General features: G+C 40.8%; 1 protein-coding gene across 4 annotated transcripts in view; it reads left to right on the top strand.

Annotated features, from left to right (window-relative positions):
- The window catches only part of SCG3 (secretogranin III), a 37,163-nt gene extending 18,681 nt beyond the window's left edge, over positions 1–18,482 (top strand). For 3 of the 4 annotated variants that reach the window (XM_034784751.1, XM_034784754.1, XM_034784752.1), the window contains 3 exons: positions 13,167–13,250; positions 14,169–14,297; positions 18,376–18,482. In XM_034784751.1, the coding sequence (XP_034640642.1) occupies positions 13,167–13,250; positions 14,169–14,297; positions 18,376–18,467 (305 nt within the window). In that variant the 3' untranslated portion in view covers positions 18,468–18,482. The remainder of the gene's footprint in view (positions 1–13,166; positions 13,251–14,168; positions 14,298–18,375) is intronic. The other variant, XM_034784753.1, reaches the window with a different exon arrangement.
- Positions 18,483–19,688: the final 1,206 nt, after the last annotated feature.

Below are 19,688 nucleotides of genomic sequence, written 5' to 3'. Positions count from 1 at the left end.
GGGAGCTGCATCTAGCTATCCTGAGCCACATGAAGGGGTTAGCTCGATGCCCAGCTTTTGTGGGAGGGGATTAAACAGGAACAACAAAGGAAATCCTGACACTGCTTCCCCCTCAAACAAACAAACTCTTAATTGTGATGTCCCCCTCAGCAGGGCGGGCCTTACCATGAGGCGAACTGAGGCGGCCGCCTCAGGTGCCAGACTGGGGGGGGGGGGGGTGCCACTAGGACCCAGAGTGTAGAAAATTGTGTCTGCTACTGGTGCATATGTATTCTCTCTGCTCTAGATGCACAGAGAGGGTGGAGTGCTGTGCTGGAGGAAGGAGGGCACAAGAGACATAACAGGCGGGCAGGAGAAAAAGTGAGAGGGAATAACAGAAAGCAGCAGGAGCTGCAAGGAGAGAGAGGAGGAGAAGGAGCCTCTTATGTACCTCTCTAGCACCCCCAGGAGCCTGGACTGATTAACACCAGCTTCTCCTGTTTCCTGCTGCTTCCCTGAATCCACTTGAGGAGAACAGGCGGTCAACTGAAGTAGTAGGAGCCAGTTAGGCCCTTAAGACGCTGATATCTTCCCTCACTCAGGCCCTGCTACCAGCTTGCTTATTTGTCCCCTTCAATTGAGTGTTGAGAGCCACTATAGCTGGCACAGAACAGCAGTCATGAGAGAAAGAAGAAAATGCCCCTCTGGGGCAGCGTTCAAAGAAAGAAAGCAAAGGAAGCTTTTTTATCTAAGCAGGAAGGAGCTCTCCTGGGATACATAGACACAAATGTTCACAGTGAGCCTTCTGGCCCCAGTGAGGATGTGAATGGTGAGGAGATGCCTGATCTTCCAGTTAGTCAGAGTGCAGGTGACCTGGCAGCTACTGCAGCATCCATATCTCCATCTCAAATGGATGTAACCATGCACATTCCTGAAAAAAAGTGTAGATCAGAGAAGAGTGAGGTGGAGGCGCAAGAAACAGCTGCTGCTGAGTTTAGTTCCTTAAGTCTAGATGATCCAGGACTGTGGACCCACTTGAGCAGTAGCCTGAGGGACTTCCTTGTACTCCATGGGCCACAGCAAGTGAAAATCTTCATGTTCCCCAAAGACAATGAAAATAGAAGTTTCCATCCAACACATTACTGGCATGAAATCCCCAATGGTGACAGAGTGGAGAAGCCATGGCTTATGTACTCAAAAACCCAGAATGCTGCATACTGTTTTTGTTGCAAACTCTTCCAGTCTAATTTTCCAGCCGCATTGGGTTCTACAGGAACAAAGGACTGGAAAAATCTGGCTAGAAATCTGGCATGCCATGAGAAGGCACCAAATCACTAGAAAGGATTCCATAGGTGGAAAGAGCTTGAGATGAGACTAAGGTTAAAGGCCACCATAGATGATTAGCATCAAGAAAAGATTGCATCAGAGTCTCTTTACTGGCAAAATGTTCTGAAAAGGCTCATTGCCATTGTGAGAATGCTTGCTACCCAAAACCTAGCACTGCGTGGCACTTCAGATCAGCTGTGTGTGCCAAACAATGGAAACTTCCTTCAAATTGTGGAGCTGATGGCTGAGTTTGATGCTGTACTCCAGGAGTATCTAAAAAGAGTCACCACCCAAGAAATGTACTATCTTGGAAAAACAATTCAAAATGAGATCATACAGTTACTGGCAACAAAAGTCAAACAAGATTGTGGCAGATCTGAAGTCAGCAAAATATTACTCTGTTATTCTGGACTGCACACCTGACATCAGCCATATGGAACAAATGACGTTAATGGTGCGTTTTGTAACAGCAACAGAACCTAGTGAAAATGTCCCTGCAATGGTGACTGTCAGCGTTTTCTAGAATTTATTAACATTGATGATACTACAGGAGCTGGTATGACAAATGTGCTGCTTAAAAAGCTGGAAGATATGAAATTCTGATAGCTGACATGAGAGGTCAGGGCTACGATAATGGTGCCAACATGACAGGAAAGAACAGAGGAGTGCAGACACGGATCTGAGAGTTAAATCCTTGAGTTTTTTTTGTCCCATGCAGTTCTCATTCATTGAACTTGGTGGTCAGTGATGTAGCATCAGCTTCTAGTGAGGCTGCTGAATTTTTTAATGTAATTCAAAGCATCTATGTATTTTTCTCTGCATCAACTCATCAATGGCAAATTTTGAAGCAACATCTGGGAACATCCTCTCTGACACTGAAACCACTGAGTGCCACACGATGGGAAAGTCGAGACGAGGCGATAAAGCCTACCAAACACCAAATTGGGAAGATAGATGATGCCATAGTTGCCATTATGGAGGATAATGCTATGACAGGAACTGTTCGTGGGAGAACAGTGGCAGAGGGAAATGGAATCACCAGAAACATACATAACTTCAAATTTCTGTGTGGCTTAGTGTTGTGGCATGACATACTGTTTGAAATACATGTTGTAAGCAAGAGACTCCAAGGGGTTGACCTTGATATATCTGGAGCAATGGAACAACTGGACAAAGCAAAATCATACCTACAATCTTACCGGTCAGATGAGGGATTTCAAAACGTTCTGAAAAGTGCACAGAAGTTGGCAGAGGAACTTCACACTGAAGCTATTTTCCCACCCATTCAAGAATACAAGAGTCACCGAAGAAGAAGACATTTTGATTACGAGACATGGGCTAATCCCATAAGAGACCCCAAACAACAATTCGAAGTTGAATTCTTTAACCAGGTGCTAGATTGTGCAATACAGTCAGTTGAAGAACATTTCATGCAGCTCAAGGAACACAGCAGTATATTTGGGATGTTGTATGACATTCCAAAACTCCTCACTATATCTGAAGAAGACCTACACCAGCAATGCAAGGCACTAGAGACAGTGTTGACACGTGATGACATGCGCAATATTGATGCGAGTGATTTAGTGATGAACTGAAAGCCCTTTCAAAATACATTTCAGCAGGATCAACTCCAAAGGCTGTTCTGGAATATATGTGCACAAATAAGATGACCACCCTCTTTCCAAATGCTTTTGTTGCTCTGCGCATACTTCTAACACTTCCTGTAACAGTTGCCGTGGAGAACGCAGCTTCTCCAAGCTGAAGTTAATAAAAACACATCTACACCCACAATGACACAAGAGAGGCTGGTCCAGACTGTGGACCTTCAGCAGGAAGCAGTTCAAATCTTTGCAACCAAGAAGGCATGGAAAGCACCACTTTGATTATTCAAACAGATAAAAATGCCAGTGTTTACTATGCAGACAAGAAAAGTTATATTTGCTGTTCAGGCATTTGAAAGTCGTGTTACTTAAAATTTTTGAACAAGGCATTTTAAGTTAATTCTCCTTTATTGGGGTAGGTAGCAGAGCAGTACCATGAGAGGAGTAGAACAGAAAGAAGGCAGAATTGAGACCTTTCAAAGTATTGGCCCAAGCGAGGGGGCATGGGGGCATTATTTGCACTCCCCACCTCAGGTGCCAAAATGTTGTGGGCCGGCCCTGCCCCTCAGAGTGTCCTCTCCTTCTCCTTGCTGGGAGAGCAGTGTGTGAGGCTGCATCTGTCTCTTTTCAGACCAGCCTGCCCCTCTTGGCATGTTGCCCCCACCTGGGGTCTGTGACATGACATGACTCTCTCGTGAGTGGTAATGGTGAGGCTGCAAGCACTCGGTCGTGACACCACTCAGGCAGGCAGGCAGATTCTCAAGGAGACGTTCACATGTAAAAATATTCTGGTGATAAGTGTGTTGGGAAGAAGTACGAGAAACATGCATGACAAATTCACAAGGCTTAAGTAAGAGTTAGACATTTACTCTGCCAGAATTTCCCAGTGATCCTTGTGTTCTGACAGATGATCAACAGTAAGAAGGAGCCACACCCTAACCTCGGGAGGGCAATTTTGCTGGCCACATGGTGCACATACATTATATATTGACATAACTTTTTTTAGGAAGCCCCATCTCCTGCTCTCCCACACTTAACCCTGGAGGGTGAGAGTTCCATCTTTCTTGCAGAATGTAGCTGTCAGGGGAGGTTATTATAATGGAAAGAGTGGCGTTCTCTTAGGTAGCTTGGGCCAGTTCTGTGGATGTTTGTGTGTTTATCCCTGTGTATGGCCTGGATGTCACAAAGGAATGGAGCAGCACAGCTAGAGATTCATACAACAAACAGTACAGGCCTCAGGCTCCTAGCCAGTGGCAGACTGTCAGGGTTCTGGTCCTTCACCAGTGCCCCCTGGGGGTGTTGATAGGTTATACACTAACTCCAGATCTGGTCACTCAAGTGGCTGTAGCACTCTGAAGGGGATGGAGTCTCAGCTCTCCGGCCGAGTCCCTTTGGATGCTTACCCCTTTCGGGGTCCTGGGGAACAAACAAACAAACAGCATAGCAATGGGGAGTCTAGAAGGACCTAAAGGCTGTGGTCTGAGCTAATGATATGGAGGCAGACTCCCTTGGTAGAAAACGATGTGATAATAGTTGCTATATGTTCAAAGTGTCTCCCTCTTCCTACCACCACCTCTGTCTTGTGTGGATTCACCTTCAGCCGGCTTGCTTACATCCAGGTGCTGATCATGGCTGGTCAATGGAACAGTTGGAAGTGGTACTCCTTGTGGCAGAAGTAATAAAGATGTAGAGCTGGGTGTTGTCTGAATGTTGCTGCCATTTGAGACCATGGTGCCTTATGATTGCTCTTGTTAACTTGGTGTGGATGTTAAATAGGATGGAGGAGAGACTCGACACTCCAGAGGTGAGTTCTCTGGAGGCAGAGGGGCAGTTACCTATCACTATCACAGCTCTCTGCAGTATCCCTAGAGGAAGGATGTGGGCCATTTTAATGCTTCCCTCTGAGGAAGGACAGTGATCAGTGATAACCAATGCCACAGAGAGATCTAGTAGACATCTTTCTCCTGTCTGTGGGCAAGAGTGAATCATCCATCAGTAAAACCAGTGGTGCCTCCATTCCATGACTGCCACCCACCTCTAGTTCGGTGCTGGAGGCCCATCTCTAGCTACTAGTAGTTCATATAACCCCTTTTGATGGGATGAGACCGATGTGAAGCTGATTAAGGGCCAAACTCTGCATTCAGTTTGTTTAGTCTTACACCTCTCTGCCTCAGTTTCCCATTTGTAAAATGGGATAGTAATACTAATGTCATAAACCATTTTGAAATTGTTGGGTAAGAGCCAGTTATTATTACTTAAATGGCTATGGCTTGTTGGTGGGCAGTGAGTAATCTGCCCATGCTAATGTTTAGCTGAATTAATAATAATCAAAAGTGGATACTTCTCTCCCTGTGTACACAGATCTGTCTTTTCATGATGGTTTCTGGGGGTTTGTAACATTTCCTGGAAAGATATAATTTCTTTGCATAATCAACCTGTGCCTAGGAGGCACTTTCACATTCTAACTTTGTTCACTTGTCAACTTAATTTAAAAGTTGACTGATGACAAAAATTTATGGTATTAAACAACACTTCTGCAAAAAGACTTGTTCTGTTGTGTTGTTCCTATGCAGCATAGAAATGCTGGGTTTTTAAACAGAATGTGATGATCATGGCACCTGATAGCAATCTTAACTACAGGTAAAGAAATCAGTTTTACATACTGTAGCAAGCTTCAGCATAAGAGTTTGTGCTGATAGTTGCCAGTATGTTGATGTAGAGTAAGCTAGTGGCAGAGCTGGGAGTAGAAACCAGATCAGCTTGATGTCTGGTTTCTGGAGCTAACCATTAGACAACAATGCCTTCATGGTAGCTAATAACATTCTCAAAGCCTATTGCCCTTGGGATAGCTGTTTTACTAACCTGGGTCACATCCATTAGCTCCTTAGCTCTTGTTTTGTTGCCTTGATTAGTACCATTACAAAGAGGTGGCCAGGCGACAAAAGGTCAACACCTTTATGAATTCTTACTCTGTAACAAATAGGTTGCTAGGGTAACCAGACTAGAAAAGTCATCAGATCTTGTTAGACCACCAAATAGGACATTCAGTTGCTTAGCTACTGGCCCTGCACATGTCATTTCTGAAGATGACTCACGCCATTAATGTAACTCAAAGCAAACATTATTCAACTGTGGTCCATCCACATCTGATGGAAACACAAGTGCTTTGAAAAAATGAAAACTGTTGGTGGGGAGTGAAAATTAATTTTGAAAAAAGGAAGCAACCAATCCTGTTTAATAAGAATCTGGCCTCTTGGGTAATCATATCGCTGTTGTGTGTGAGAACGTGTCATTGCAATCCCCATGAATGGCTTGCATAGCTAACTCCCAATATATGAAACTGAAAATACAGTAGTTTGCTAAATGTTTATAGGAATGTTAACATGCCATGTAGCTAACTAGGCAGCTTCAAAGTTTTGCCTGTAAAAAGGACTCCCTATTGCAGTGGTCCCCAACGCGGTGCCCGCAGGCGCCATGGCACCCACCGGGGCATTTATGTGCGCCCACTTAGTGACAAGGTGTGAAAAGTAGTGCCATGGGCCCGCGCCTGCTGGGGACAGATGTTCTCTGTCCCTGGCAGGCACAGGGCTGCGACTTCTCTCCGGCTTCTCTCCGCGCTGCCCAGCGCAAACTGGTCTCATTTTTGTTCACCGGAATGACCTACCAGATTTAGTAGTATCATGGTAGTGCAGATGTAGGCTGTCTCATGCGCATGCTGTTGGTTCCAACCTCTTGTCACTCGTGTATCGCCGCTCTTTCTTTTCTGCTTGCGCCTGCGCACGCAGTGGGATGTCAGTGATCCATGTTTCTGTATATTTTGTGAGTATTCTTCCGCTGCACTGATACTGCTGTTTTCTCGTGCTTTGCGATTTATTATTTTTTTAACATTTTGCTCCAAATAATAGACAACGTACGTATTATTTCAACGCAGAGTGGGAAGAATCCTATTGTTTTATTGAAAATAAAGGGAAATGTGTTTGCTTATTGTGCGGTGGTACTGTTGCAGTGCCGAAAAAACAATGTCAAACGCCATTTCCAAACTAATCATGGCTCTTTTGACGTTAGCCATCCACTTAAATCTGAGTTAATTAATTTTCTTCTATCTGCCCAGCAATCTATTTTCACTAGACAAGTGGTAAAGTCTAAAAGTGCTACTATTGCTTCCTTTAAAATTGCTCATCTGCTCGCAAAGAAGAAAAAACCCCTTTCAAGATGGTGAATTGTTGAAAGAAGCATTTTTGACTGGTCCTGATTGCCTGTTTCAAGGATTTTCTAACAAGCTGGAAATTTTGTCGGCAATACAAGGCTTGCAGTTATCAGAAAACACAGTTACGAAGAGGATACATGCAATTTCAAGCGACATGCAAACTCAGCTAAAGGATGACTTGGAAATATGTGACTGGTTTTCACTGCAGTTCAATGAGTCGACAGATATATTGGATACAGCGCAGTTGGCAGTTATGGTGAGGATGGTATTTAGTGACTTCACCGTAAAAGAAGAGTTACTAAAAGTATTGCCTATGAAAGGGCGAACAAAGGGTGAGGACATCTATAATTTATTCAAATCATACACAACATCAATTAGTATGCCACTACACAAGCTGTCTGCGATCACCACTGATGGGGCACCAGCAATGATGGGCGGTGCCAATGGATTCATTGCACTCTGCAAGAAGAATGAATCCTTTCTGAACTTTGTCTTATCCTTGCATTATCCACCAAGAAGCTTTGTGCGTCAAAGTTATTTCTTTTCAACACGTCATGAATGTCGTTATTAAAATAATTAACTCTATTCGAGCGAAACTTTTGCAACATCGATTTTTTTAAGGCCCTGTTGGAAGATGTTGATGATAAACAATCTGATCTTATCTTGCACACAGAAGTACGATGGCTGAGCAAAGGTAAAGTTCTTGCACGTTTTTTAAGCCTAATTGAAGAGGTCAAAGAATTTCTGAAGTCCACAAATTAGAACTTCGAGCAACTAGAAGACTCCAACTGGTTAATGGACTTGGCTTTTCTTGCTGACATCACTGACAAATTGAACCTTTTAAATCTTGAGCTCCAGGGAAAAGACAAACATGTGGCTCAAATGGTTCTGTAAAATCATTCAAAGCAAAACTGATCTTGTGGATGTCACATATGAAGACGAAGTCTCTCGTACATTTCCCACATATGAAGAAAATGGTATGTGACAGTGATTTTAACCCATCACCATTTGTTATCCACATTCAAACACTTCTGGAACAATTTGAAAAGAGATTTCAACAGTTCACCATCATTGAGCCTGTAGTTGCCTTTCTTGTGAATCCTTTTACTTGCCAAATAGAGGTAACAGAAATGGCTGCATCAATTGCGAGTCTCATTCAAGTAAGAACAGAAGAAGTGGAACTGGAGATTTTTGGACCTTTAAAATGATATTGTTCTAAAATCCTGCACAACAGATGAAAACTTTTGGAATCTGGTTGACCGAAAAAAGTTTCCTGCCTTAGAAAATGTAGCATACAAAATAAAACCTTATTTCGGTTCCACTTATCTATGCGAAGTTCTGTTTTCAACAATGAACATCATAAAATCAAAATACAGATCTCGGCTTACAGATGCCCATCTTGATGATTGCTTACGAACGGGAATATCATCCTACTCTCCCAACTACGAAAAATTGGCTGAAGAAATGCAGTGCCAAAACCACGTGAATTAATGATACCTATTTTCCATTAAGTGCTGATGAGCGCGTATGATTAACTTGTGTTTAACTTTTTTTCATGTTTCTTTGTTTATTGAAATCCAGATACAAGTAACAATACAAAGAATATTTTTTAATTAACCATAACTGGCTATCTATGTTAAAGTAAGAATAATAAATATATTTGGACCAGCAGTTGAACAATGTTTTACTTTTTAAAAATAAATAAGATGAAAACTGTTTATGATATTTATTTTGTAAAAACTCCTTAATTTTTCTTACAGGTAGATAAAAAAGAGCAAACTCACATGGTAAGGTGAAAGAGTAATTGCTGAATAACTTAATTAATACCTTTTACATGTAAAATTACCTTTTTTATCTTATGGATTCATATATTATATAATATTAAATATGATGTTTTTCGTATTATTTAATATACAAATACAAAATAAGCCTTGAAAAGTTGTTGGCGCTCGCCACACTCTTCTGAAAACATGAATGTGCTATTGGCCACAAAAAGGTTGGGGACCACTGCCCTATTGAAAGGGCTTGTATAAGAAATTGTCCACATCTACTTGTGAGGACTAGAGTTTTACACATTAGCTTTTGAAGATGAAACTTTTTTCCATCATCATGTTTTGTTCTGTGTTGATTTCAGTGATGAGCCCCAATTCATTAGTGATAAACTATGCTAATTTTTTATATATATTGATATATATATATATATATATATATATATATATATATATATATATATATATATATATATATATATATATATATATATATATATATATATACTTGCATTGCTGGTGAACAACAGACATTATTGTCTTGTGCACAGAGTACTCAACAAGACGATAATGTGTATTGTTTAACAGCAATAAATTGAGTTGAAATTGGACTGCCCTGATAATATAGAAAAATATAAAGAATGTTAGGCAAGTGGATGGGAATTGCACAAGCAGTGAAGTGACTGAGGAGCAAAATCCCGTTGGGTCTTGTGCTCCTAAAGCATTTTGGTGCTTATGTAGATGCCACTGTCTGAAAATTTCAAAAATAAGTGATTTTTAAAAAAGTTTAACTAAAAATCTTTTTGAATTTCCTTCTCATTCATATTTGGTAACATAGAAATATACATCTACAGATTCATATAGGGGTTTGAAGATCAGCCTTTCAGTGGAACCCTGTTGTAACTTTAACCGTGGAGAACTCTTGGTCTCTCCATAATAGAGGGATCATTTCACCTGCCATTAAAATGCTATCACTTCTGGGGTGGAGCATGGAAGGCCCTAATCAATCATTCCACATAAGCATATGTTTAACTTTAAGCATCTGAATAGACCGTTGATTTCAAATGTCTACTCACTTGCTTAAAGTTAAGCATATGCTTAAATGGCTTGCTGGATTAGGGCCTAAAAAAAAGTGGCAATACTTCACAACCGCATAAAACAGAATGTGAATTAGAATAATTTATCCAACTGAAACTGCAAGAGAAATGTATAGAGCAAATCTATTTGCATGGTTAAAATTGATCCAGAATTTAATGAACATAAGCACAAGGACCTCAATTTTACATCCTATCCAAAAGATCCTACCTCCTGCAGCACAGTAGTCCCCCAAACCACGTTGGTGTACTGGCACAGTACAGATTCAGAATGAAAAATAACTGAGGGTTTGACTCAAAGGCTATGAAAGTCAATGGGAATCTTCCCATTGACTTCAATGAGCTATGGAGTAGGTGATTACTGAGACATCAATATGGCTTGGTCTACACTACCCCCCTAATTCGAACTAAGGTACGCAACTTCAGCTACGTGAATAACGTAGCTGAAGTTCGAAGTACCTTAGTTCGAATTAGTTCGAACTTACCTTGGTCCACACTCGGCAGGCAGGCTCCCCCGTCGACTCCGCGGTACTCCTCTCGGCGAGCTGGAGTACCGCAGTCGACGGCGAGCACTTCCGGGTTCGACTTATCACGTCCAGACTAGACGCGATAAGTCGAACCCAGAAGTTCGATTTCCAGCCGTCGAACTAGCGGGTAAGTGTAGCCAAGGCCTATGACTTCCTACAACACATTTTTTTTTTTTCTTCGTGGGTCTCTCATCCAACTGCTTACCAAGTCCAGTCCTCCTTAGTTGAGCAGATGTCGCCAGGTCACAATCTCATATTACAGAAATGTATAATAAATGAAAAGTTTTTACAAAGAAAATTTAATTTTGTGTATAAACAGATTTGCAATCATGCAAAACACTGTATAACCCAACAAAAAACTGCCATTTTAATTTAATGTAAATAAAAATATAGATGACTCCATCAGCCATGCAAGATTATAATATTTCTCACCAGCTGTAGGGCAGAATTGCTCTTGGTTATCTGCTGTGAAGTAAAATATGTTTCTTTAAAATATAACCTTTAGGGTGCAGTGCTTTTGATCTATCCTTTGGAAAAATATGCTCTTAGAAGATGGGTAAAATGATTAGCTCTGTGTGTTTTCTTCATTGCCTCATAAGTAAAATATGATTTAAAATATTTAAAGTTTTTACTAATCCCATAATGATCTACTCTTCCATTGTCAGCATATCTAATAATGAATGGTTCACTTATTTCTACAAAGGAAAAGTTAGCAACCCAGAATCAAACCACTCAAAAATCTCACAGAGCAGCTGTTGGATAGGTCCATCAATCGCTATTAGCCAGGATGGTCAGGAATGGTGTCCCTAGCCTCTGTTTAGAAGTTTAGAAGCTAAATTAGCTGTTACCACTCAAAAAAGAGATCTTGGAATCATTGTGGATAGTTCTCTGAGAACATCCACGCAATAGGCAGTGGCAGTCAAAAAAGTGAACAGAATGTTGGGAATAATTAAGAAAGGGATAGATAATAGGACAGAAAATATCATGTTGCCTCTGTATAAATCCATGGTACGCCCACATCTTGAATACTGTCTGCAGATGTGGATGCCCCATCTCAAAAAAGATATATTGGAATTGGAAAAGATTCAGAAAAGGGCAACAAAAATGATTAGGGGTATGGAACAGCTTCCGTATGAGGCGAGGTTAATAAGACTGGGACTTTTCAGCTTGGAAAAGAGATGGCTAAGGGGAGATATGGTTGAGGTCTATAAAATCGTGACTGGTGTAGAGAAAGTAGATAAGGAAGTGTTGTTTACTGCTTCTCATAACACAAGAACTAGGGGTCACCAAATGAAATTAATAGGCAGCAGGTTTAAAACAAAAAGAAGAAGTATTTCTTCACACAACACACAGTCAACCTGTGGAACTCCTTGCCAGAGGATGTTGTGAAGGCCAAGACCATAACAGGGTTCAAAAAAGAACTAGATAAATTCATGGAGGATAGGTCCATCAATCGCTATTAGCCAGGATGGGCAGGAATGGTGTCCCTAGCCTGTGTTTGTCAGAAGCTGGGAATGAGCGACATGGGATGGATCACTTGATGATTACCTGTTCTATTCATTCCGTGTGGGGCACCTGACACTGGCCACTGTCAGAAGGCAGAATACTGGGCTTGATGGACCTTTGGTCTGACCCAGTAGGCCCATTCTTATCTTCTTAAGTATAGAATTGTGGATTGATGTTCAATTGTACTTTTAAAAGGTTGCTGAAAGAACAAGCAAATTCTAGACTAATGCCACAATATAAATGAGAAAGCATAACTAATTACACGATAATCTGCATTTGCATGTGTGTAATTAAACACAATATCTAAAGGGTTTTGTTTTCCTTGTACTAGTATGTACTGATAGTATCTGAGTTGTTAATGTTTTTCCTTCTAAGAGCCAAATTCTGCTTTGACTTTTGTAGGATACAAGAGTTAGACCTAAAGGTTTTTAAAGTACTAGAAAGCATTGTTCTACAGTCTCCTAGGGCCGCGTAAAGTCACCGTACTCTGCTAAGTTTTTAATAAATGTTTGTTTTCTGAGGCACTTGTACAAATGCTGTTTTAATCTAGTCAACTTTCTAAAAGTTGATTCCACTTCAAATATCACACAAAACCTTTTTACTGGACTAATTTCCCACCTAGACTATAAAGCACTTGTCAGAGAAACTGTTCAGGGGAATATTCTCCTTCCAGGAAAAAGAAACATGCTGCTTGCAGTTTTGATTGAGATAATGTTTGTAATTGCACACATCCATTCCTTACAGCACAAGGCAAGCAGTTGGTAGGTACAATGTGGTCTTTATTTTTGTCAGCTCATTCACCGAATCAAAATGGAAGAAGAAGAGTCTGGATGATTTAAATACTCTAATTTGAATAGATCTACAGTCTCATGCTGTCTTTTATGCATATTGGTATTATTTGGTGCCCATATTATCGTGCTGTAGCATATTTTCTAACTTAAAAATATTCAAAGTTCTCTGTAGCCAAATAGCTATTCTGTTACTTGGTAATCAGTTGCCTTTACAGTTTACATTATATCTTCGGTGACAAGAATTATTCATTCCTTGCGTAACCCTTTTGTTTTCAACAGGCAATTTAACCGTGTTCTTGCACAGGTGTGTAATCTGGGCACTATCATTTTCAGTATGAGAGTAACTAGGTTTTTTTCATTTTCCAGAAAACTTGGATGCAATGATAGCTCTGCAGACAAAGAGTAAACTTGAAAGCCCCCTGACCAGCACTAAAAACAAGCTACTAGCAGGTATTTACTCTATTCCTCTATCTCCTTGCAATCACTATTTAATAATGCATTGTTGTTCAATCTATTTAGTTATAAGTAAACTAATGTAACTAGGTGTCAGACTGGTAATTTAAGGGTCTGAGCCTGCAAAGTGCAGGGCTGTAACTATCGTGTCTGCTGGAAGGGAGCAGTTGTCACATAATTGCCAAAATCACCAAATCTTTATTCACGAGTGTCCTTATTCCATTGGGGACGATCCTTACTTCAGTGAGTATTACCCATATGCAAGGACAACCCTCGTGTAATGCTTTGGAGGACCTGCCCCTAGACTTCGATGGGTTTGATTTCTTTGTACTCACTGCAATACAAGAAAAAAATAAAGACAGGCCCCATTCTGTGGATTGTGTGGCCTGATCTAAAGCCCATTGAAGTCAATGGAGAAACTCCTATAATCTTCCATGCACTTCGAAACCAGCCCTTAGGGAATGTATATTATTACACCTCTACCCCGATATAATGCTGTCCTCGGGAGCCAAAAAATCTTACCATGTTCTAGGTGAAACTGTGTTATATCGAATTTGCTTTGATCCGCCGGAGCACGCAGCCCCACCCCCCCGGTGCGCTGCTTTACCACGTTATATCCAAATTTGTGTTATATTGGGTCACGTTATATTGGGGTAGAGGTGTATATCTTAATTGACTAACTTGAAGTAGTGTTTGCAAGAGAAAAGGTAGGCATTTTCAGTGACCAAGCAGGAGATGAGCTTTAGAGATGCACCATTTTCAGGCTTCTATGAGTTTCTTTCTGAATCAATAGTCAAAGTCTTTGAACTTCCCAAAAGAACATGCTAATGTTTAGCAATGAATGATGTGATTTCAAAACACTTACGGTACGTATGGTACAAAAGTAAGGGAATGTTCTGATTGCAACTTCTTTAGATAAGAGCAATGAAGAGGCAGACAGTACAAAGGAAGAAGCAGCTAAAATGGAAAAACAATATGAAACATTGAAGGATTCCACAAAAGTGGAAGAACAAAATACAGCAGGAAACAATGAAGAACCAAAAGGTACTCTTGCTATTAGCCTGTACACCGAATGACTGGATTTTTTTCCTGGTCAGGCTAGCAGTGGATTACATACACAGCAGAGTGGCACAGGTGTGTGGATACAGCATAATACCACCACTGGAATAATTTTGTAATGAGACAAGCCCATTGGTCCTGTGTTTAGCACTCTGTGCGGGCATGGGACCAATTCCTATTCAACTCTTGGGTCTGAACTCTCATTTTCTGAGCTGACATGCTTGTCGCGTGCATGGTGTTTTGATGAACAATCAAAATTTTCCATTGAACGCAGACATTTTTCATAAACATTTTCATTTGATCAAAAAACAATTTCCCATTGATGGGAAATTTTCAACAAGCCCTAATATTAATACAATTCCATTCATGCATATGTGACCTACTCTTCCGAAATGCACCCAACACTGCTGGGCGGCAGACCTTCATGAATTTCAACCCAAGCTAGTGAATTCCTGCCTAGCTCTTCTCTGCACTGTGAAGTTCTCTTTCCTTTATATATTCTTTGACCCCTAAACTGATTGGAATTGCTCAGGCCTTTCAGATAAGCTGGTATTGAGTAATGACAATTCTAATTTAGCACTTTGGCTTAAATCCAGCAGTCTGTATTCCCTGCCACCAATCCTCTAAACAGCCTGGAATGATTATTAGTATCCTTAAACTACCCTAGTGACTGAAATGGAATATCAGCAGCCTCTTTACGCAAGAGCATAATTCTGGGTAAGGTAAATCAGATACACGTACACATTGAGGGAAGAAGGGATCCCTTAAATGTGAATGCAGTATAGTCACATATATATTATCATTTAGTACTTGTTTAAGCACTAGACATGGTTGGCTCCATGTAAAGCAGAGGAAGACAGTCTCTCTGCCCTGAGAAGTTTCTCGGTGCCAATTCTTTTGTTTAAAATGTATTTTAAAAAGCATGGATAGTGCAGCCATGTACAGTGGAGTCAATAGGAGTTATATTGTTGAGTCCAGTGCAAGAGCAGGATTGGGCCCTTGATCCCTTTTGAATCCCAAAGGTGCTCAGAAAAGAACCAGAAATGCTTATTTTTAAATTATGAAAATAAGACAATGTGTTTAAAATAGTATTTTTTCTTTTCTGAGATTTTTAACCCTTTGCAATTTAAGGTTTTTAGGTGTGAATGAAAGAAATTCATACTGGACTGATTAACAGCCTCCTTAAAAGGCTTGCTTGCTGACATCTGTAAGGTCAAAATATCATTAATTTAGTCCATTATCTGCAAAAAAGTATCCATTAATTTATTAAATTGGTTAATTATCATTTTATGAATTATTCTTAAAATGATTCTTTAGCAATCCCAATGGCTGAATGAAGATAACTCATTAATGTAGTTGTGATTGCAGTGTGTATGCAGCTAGTGTATCGCTTCTCGGCTCTCTATGAGCTGAGGGGTGAAAACATTATCTACTAAATATGAACCTACCTCAAAGGATGCCACTAGCAACAGTACTATTTTCTCATTTTGTCTCCTAAAATGTATTTTATTTTGTTTCATACGACTCCTAAACCTCTGCACATAGGCCTTGATTCAGAAAGGTACTTAAGCATGTGCCTAATTTTAAATACACAGATCCAAGTGCCTAACTGAATTGTGGCCATAATCCTTTATTACAGAATCTATAGCCTACATTAGGAATCAGATCAAATGCATTTTCATACACTAGTGCCGTGAGATATTGCTTCTTTGCATCTGTGGCGTTTTAGTGACCTAAGATCATCGGTGCATTCAATATTCTGGACTGAGCATATTGATTTCTCCTATCTGTGTTATGAGAAGCTGATATTGAAAGGCAGTGAGTTGTCTGTTCTACAGAATGAAGCAATTTGGACGGCCCACTGCTAGACAGTGAGGGTGCTTTTAACAACTATTGTCCGCGTAAGCAATTGCCTTTTCAAAGTTATGCAGAACTTTATGTTCTGGCAGCAAATTAGCAGCTCAAAGAGGAAACAGAGCATTGATACAGGTTATCATGCCAGCTGCCTCGACACAGCATTTAATGTTGCATGCAATGACAGGTTAGCCTGACCATAAGCTACTCTTTCCACAGAAATCCATAGTAAGTGGAAAAAACCCAATTCGGCTGGCATACCACACAGCAAATCCACGGAAAACAGCATGTCTCGCCAGTGTGTATTTCAGACATGGAATGGCCCAAAATCCAAAGACAAGCACAAATGTACTTTTAGCTAAACCTCTTGTGTCAAGGCATTTCCATAGTGCCCATCACTATTATGTTTCAACACCTCCCAAGTACTTAAATAGAACAGCAACAATTTCTCTGTATACATTTCTTCCCTCGCAGCTTGTAGGAAAAATACTTTGATTCCTTCATAGGATTTTTTGGGTGGTGGTGGTTTGTGTGTGTAGGACTTACTGAGGGAAAGCTAAGTTTTGCATGTGTTCTGCATTTAGCTATGAGAGTGGCAAGCTCCTGGGTCATTTGTATCTGTTGCTGAGGTGAGTTCTATAGTCCAGTTACATCTCCCCTGGACAGTCTGTCTCTTACACTCACACGCCTCCTCAGTGGTCAACAGTTTCATTGTTCCAGTAGAAGGTAGCTGTCATGGGAGGTTGTGGTTGCAGAGACAGGTGATTTGTTAGGTAACTGAGGTCAGCCTTATGGAGGACTTCGAATATCAGAGCAGAATCATTGAAATGGATTCTGTGTTCACTGATAAACCAGTACAGAGGGTGATGAACCAGGATGATATGTTCATGGCAACCTGCTTGCCAAGCTGGCAGCTGCTGTCATTTGTATCGGTTGGAGCTTTTTCAGCATATGTGGTTTCATTGCTAGATATAACGAGTTGCAATAATCAAGCCTAGAGGTCACAGTTCAGGAGTCACCGTGCCTAGGTTGGCACCCAGTAGGATGGGGGGTACCTTTATAGCCAGTCACAGAGAGAAGTGGGTATTTTTGCTGCTGTGGCTATTTGAGCATGCAGTAGCAGTGAGTAGTCCACACCTGCAGAATAGAATTTAGCAATCTGAGGCAAGGTACCCTAGCTAATGGTGGGATGTCTTCTATGGAGGGTGGATCCAGTTTGGGCCAAATTTTGTTCTCAGACCTTCACAACCACATTCAACTCAATGGACCTGCACAGGTATAAATTAAATCAGTATTTGATCCTTTGTCTCTTCATCTAACATGCTTTGCTGTTTCACAGACTGGCTTCCTTCCACGCTAATTCTGCACTCCTAGCTCAAAGGTTTCAGTATATTTACTATTGTATCCGTTTATTGATGGGATCAGACATGCACAGTAGGCAGTAACAGCCTTTCACAAGCTAATCGCACTAGTCTTTTCCTGACAAATATGAGCATGTTACATCAATAAAGCTCTAGCCAAGTTAAGAATTCAGAATCTATTATCTATTACATTCCCTTCAGGGCCTTATTAGGTAATCCTTGATCTAATTTTGACCTGTGTGCTCTTGGAGCTAAAAATAGACACCATTTCAAAATTCAAAATATAAAGGCTATAACAAGATTATATAGTTTTCATGCTTTCCTTTTCTCAGCTAATACAGTGCTTGCGTTTCAGGTTGTAGGTTTTTTCTTATGCCTTTCGGAACATCACAATCTTATATTTGATGTACACTGTTACACCAGACAATAGAAGAGGTTTCTGATGTTTTTAGTATGTGAGCTGATGCACAAAGCGTTCAGTCTTATTAAAATCATACCCCAGTGTCTTAACACATTAATCTTTGCTTAACAGCTGTTGTGCTCTAAACACCACAGACTGACCCCAGTCCATGCATGCAATATCTCTGGATATCAACGGGAGTTGCACACGCAAATCAAAGTGAGGAAATGGCCATAAATTCATATCAGAGCTGATTAATCTCTCACAGACAGGATCTGCTAGCTGGGCATGGGAATTTTGCCTGAATAAGGATGACAGGGCCGGTCCCTTAAATGGAAACTAAGAACAGTTTTAATCTGCCGTCACTGTAACCAGATTTTCTCAGTTAAACAAGCTGCATCAATCATTGATGAAGGGTGTTTGATTTATCTCTCATCTGTTCCTCAAGGGAAAGCTGAGGCGTATTTGGAAGCCATCAGGAAGAATATAGAATGGCTGAAGAAGCACAACAAGCAGGGAAATAAAGAAGGTATGAAATAAATAATCTTGCCCATGTGGGTGGACACTATTCAGATTACAATTTGTTTTATAAATTACGTCGTATAAATTAGCCTGATGAGATGAGCTGAATCATAGAAATATAAAATGTGAGACTATGGACATGTCTGGATCACAGCCCCATAATTAATGATGCTAGGATCACTGTCAAGTAGTCTAGGACCAAATGTAGGCGATGTGTACAAATTATAGAAACAGTCTGTTATAAAGCTCCATGATCTTATGGAAATATATTTAAATATTGCACTGAACTACTACAAAATATAAAAAGTAGCCTGTCCAGACTGGCCCTGAATAACAAAATTTACGTTGGCTAACTTGCTTGACATAAACTCCTTGTGCTCCCTCATCCCCCCACCTAAGCATCCACTCACCGAAATCCAGAGAATAATAAGTAAGCCTTGCAACGTGCATTGAATGTCAGTCCTACATCGTGAGATCAATAAAAGTGTTTTAAGGATTATTTTGTTAGCATTCATGAAGAGGATCTTTTTAATATATGCATGCAGCTGTGGGAACCCAATGGCATTGTGCTAGTGCTGTGCATCCCATTCCAAGTAGCAGGAAACTCTAATCCTGTAGACTTTGTTTCATAAACCGTCAAGGTGAAAACATCTAGGAATCGCATCTGCAGGATAAGAGCATTATGGCGTTATTAATGGCTCCTAGGATTGGCTCTAAGGGCACTGTGCATCTTTCACATGTTAAGCTCTGTAGAAGAGGAACAGTGACTGAAACAGCTGCCCAACTTTCCTTAGGCTGGTTCTCCAATACGTTGCTTCTCCTAGGAGATGGGGCTGGCAACAGCGTGGAAAGGCTGGGGAGAGGTAGAGGGGCAAAGGCAGGATCCACAGGAATAACAGGACCACTTGGCTTGTCCATGCAATCTCCTCCCTCAAAGCATCGTACAGAACCAGCATCCCAGCTCTTAGCTCAGCCCTGATGCTATTGGCTGGATTTCCACCATCATCCTGTCCATGGTAAGGAGAAACCACAAGGCATGGTGGGGAAAAGTGTGTAAAGCATTTGGAAAAGGAGAGGAAGCTCTCCGCTACCAGCCAAGGAGGAGCAGGAGTTGAGACTGGGTCTGCCCCACATGCTCTCATCAGCCCCTATGTGTGATAGAGTGTAAGATGGGCACTATTTAATCAGTGCATGACTACAGCTTGACACACTCATTTCCTTTGTTGACACTCAGTATAA

This window comes from Trachemys scripta, chromosome 10 (genome assembly GCF_013100865.1).
Source record: "Trachemys scripta elegans isolate TJP31775 chromosome 10, CAS_Tse_1.0, whole genome shotgun sequence".
NCBI classification, from domain to species: Eukaryota; Metazoa; Chordata; order Testudines; family Emydidae; genus Trachemys; species Trachemys scripta.
Note: the sequence above shows the minus strand (reverse complement) of the source record. Positions and strands in the feature narration are given on the sequence as shown.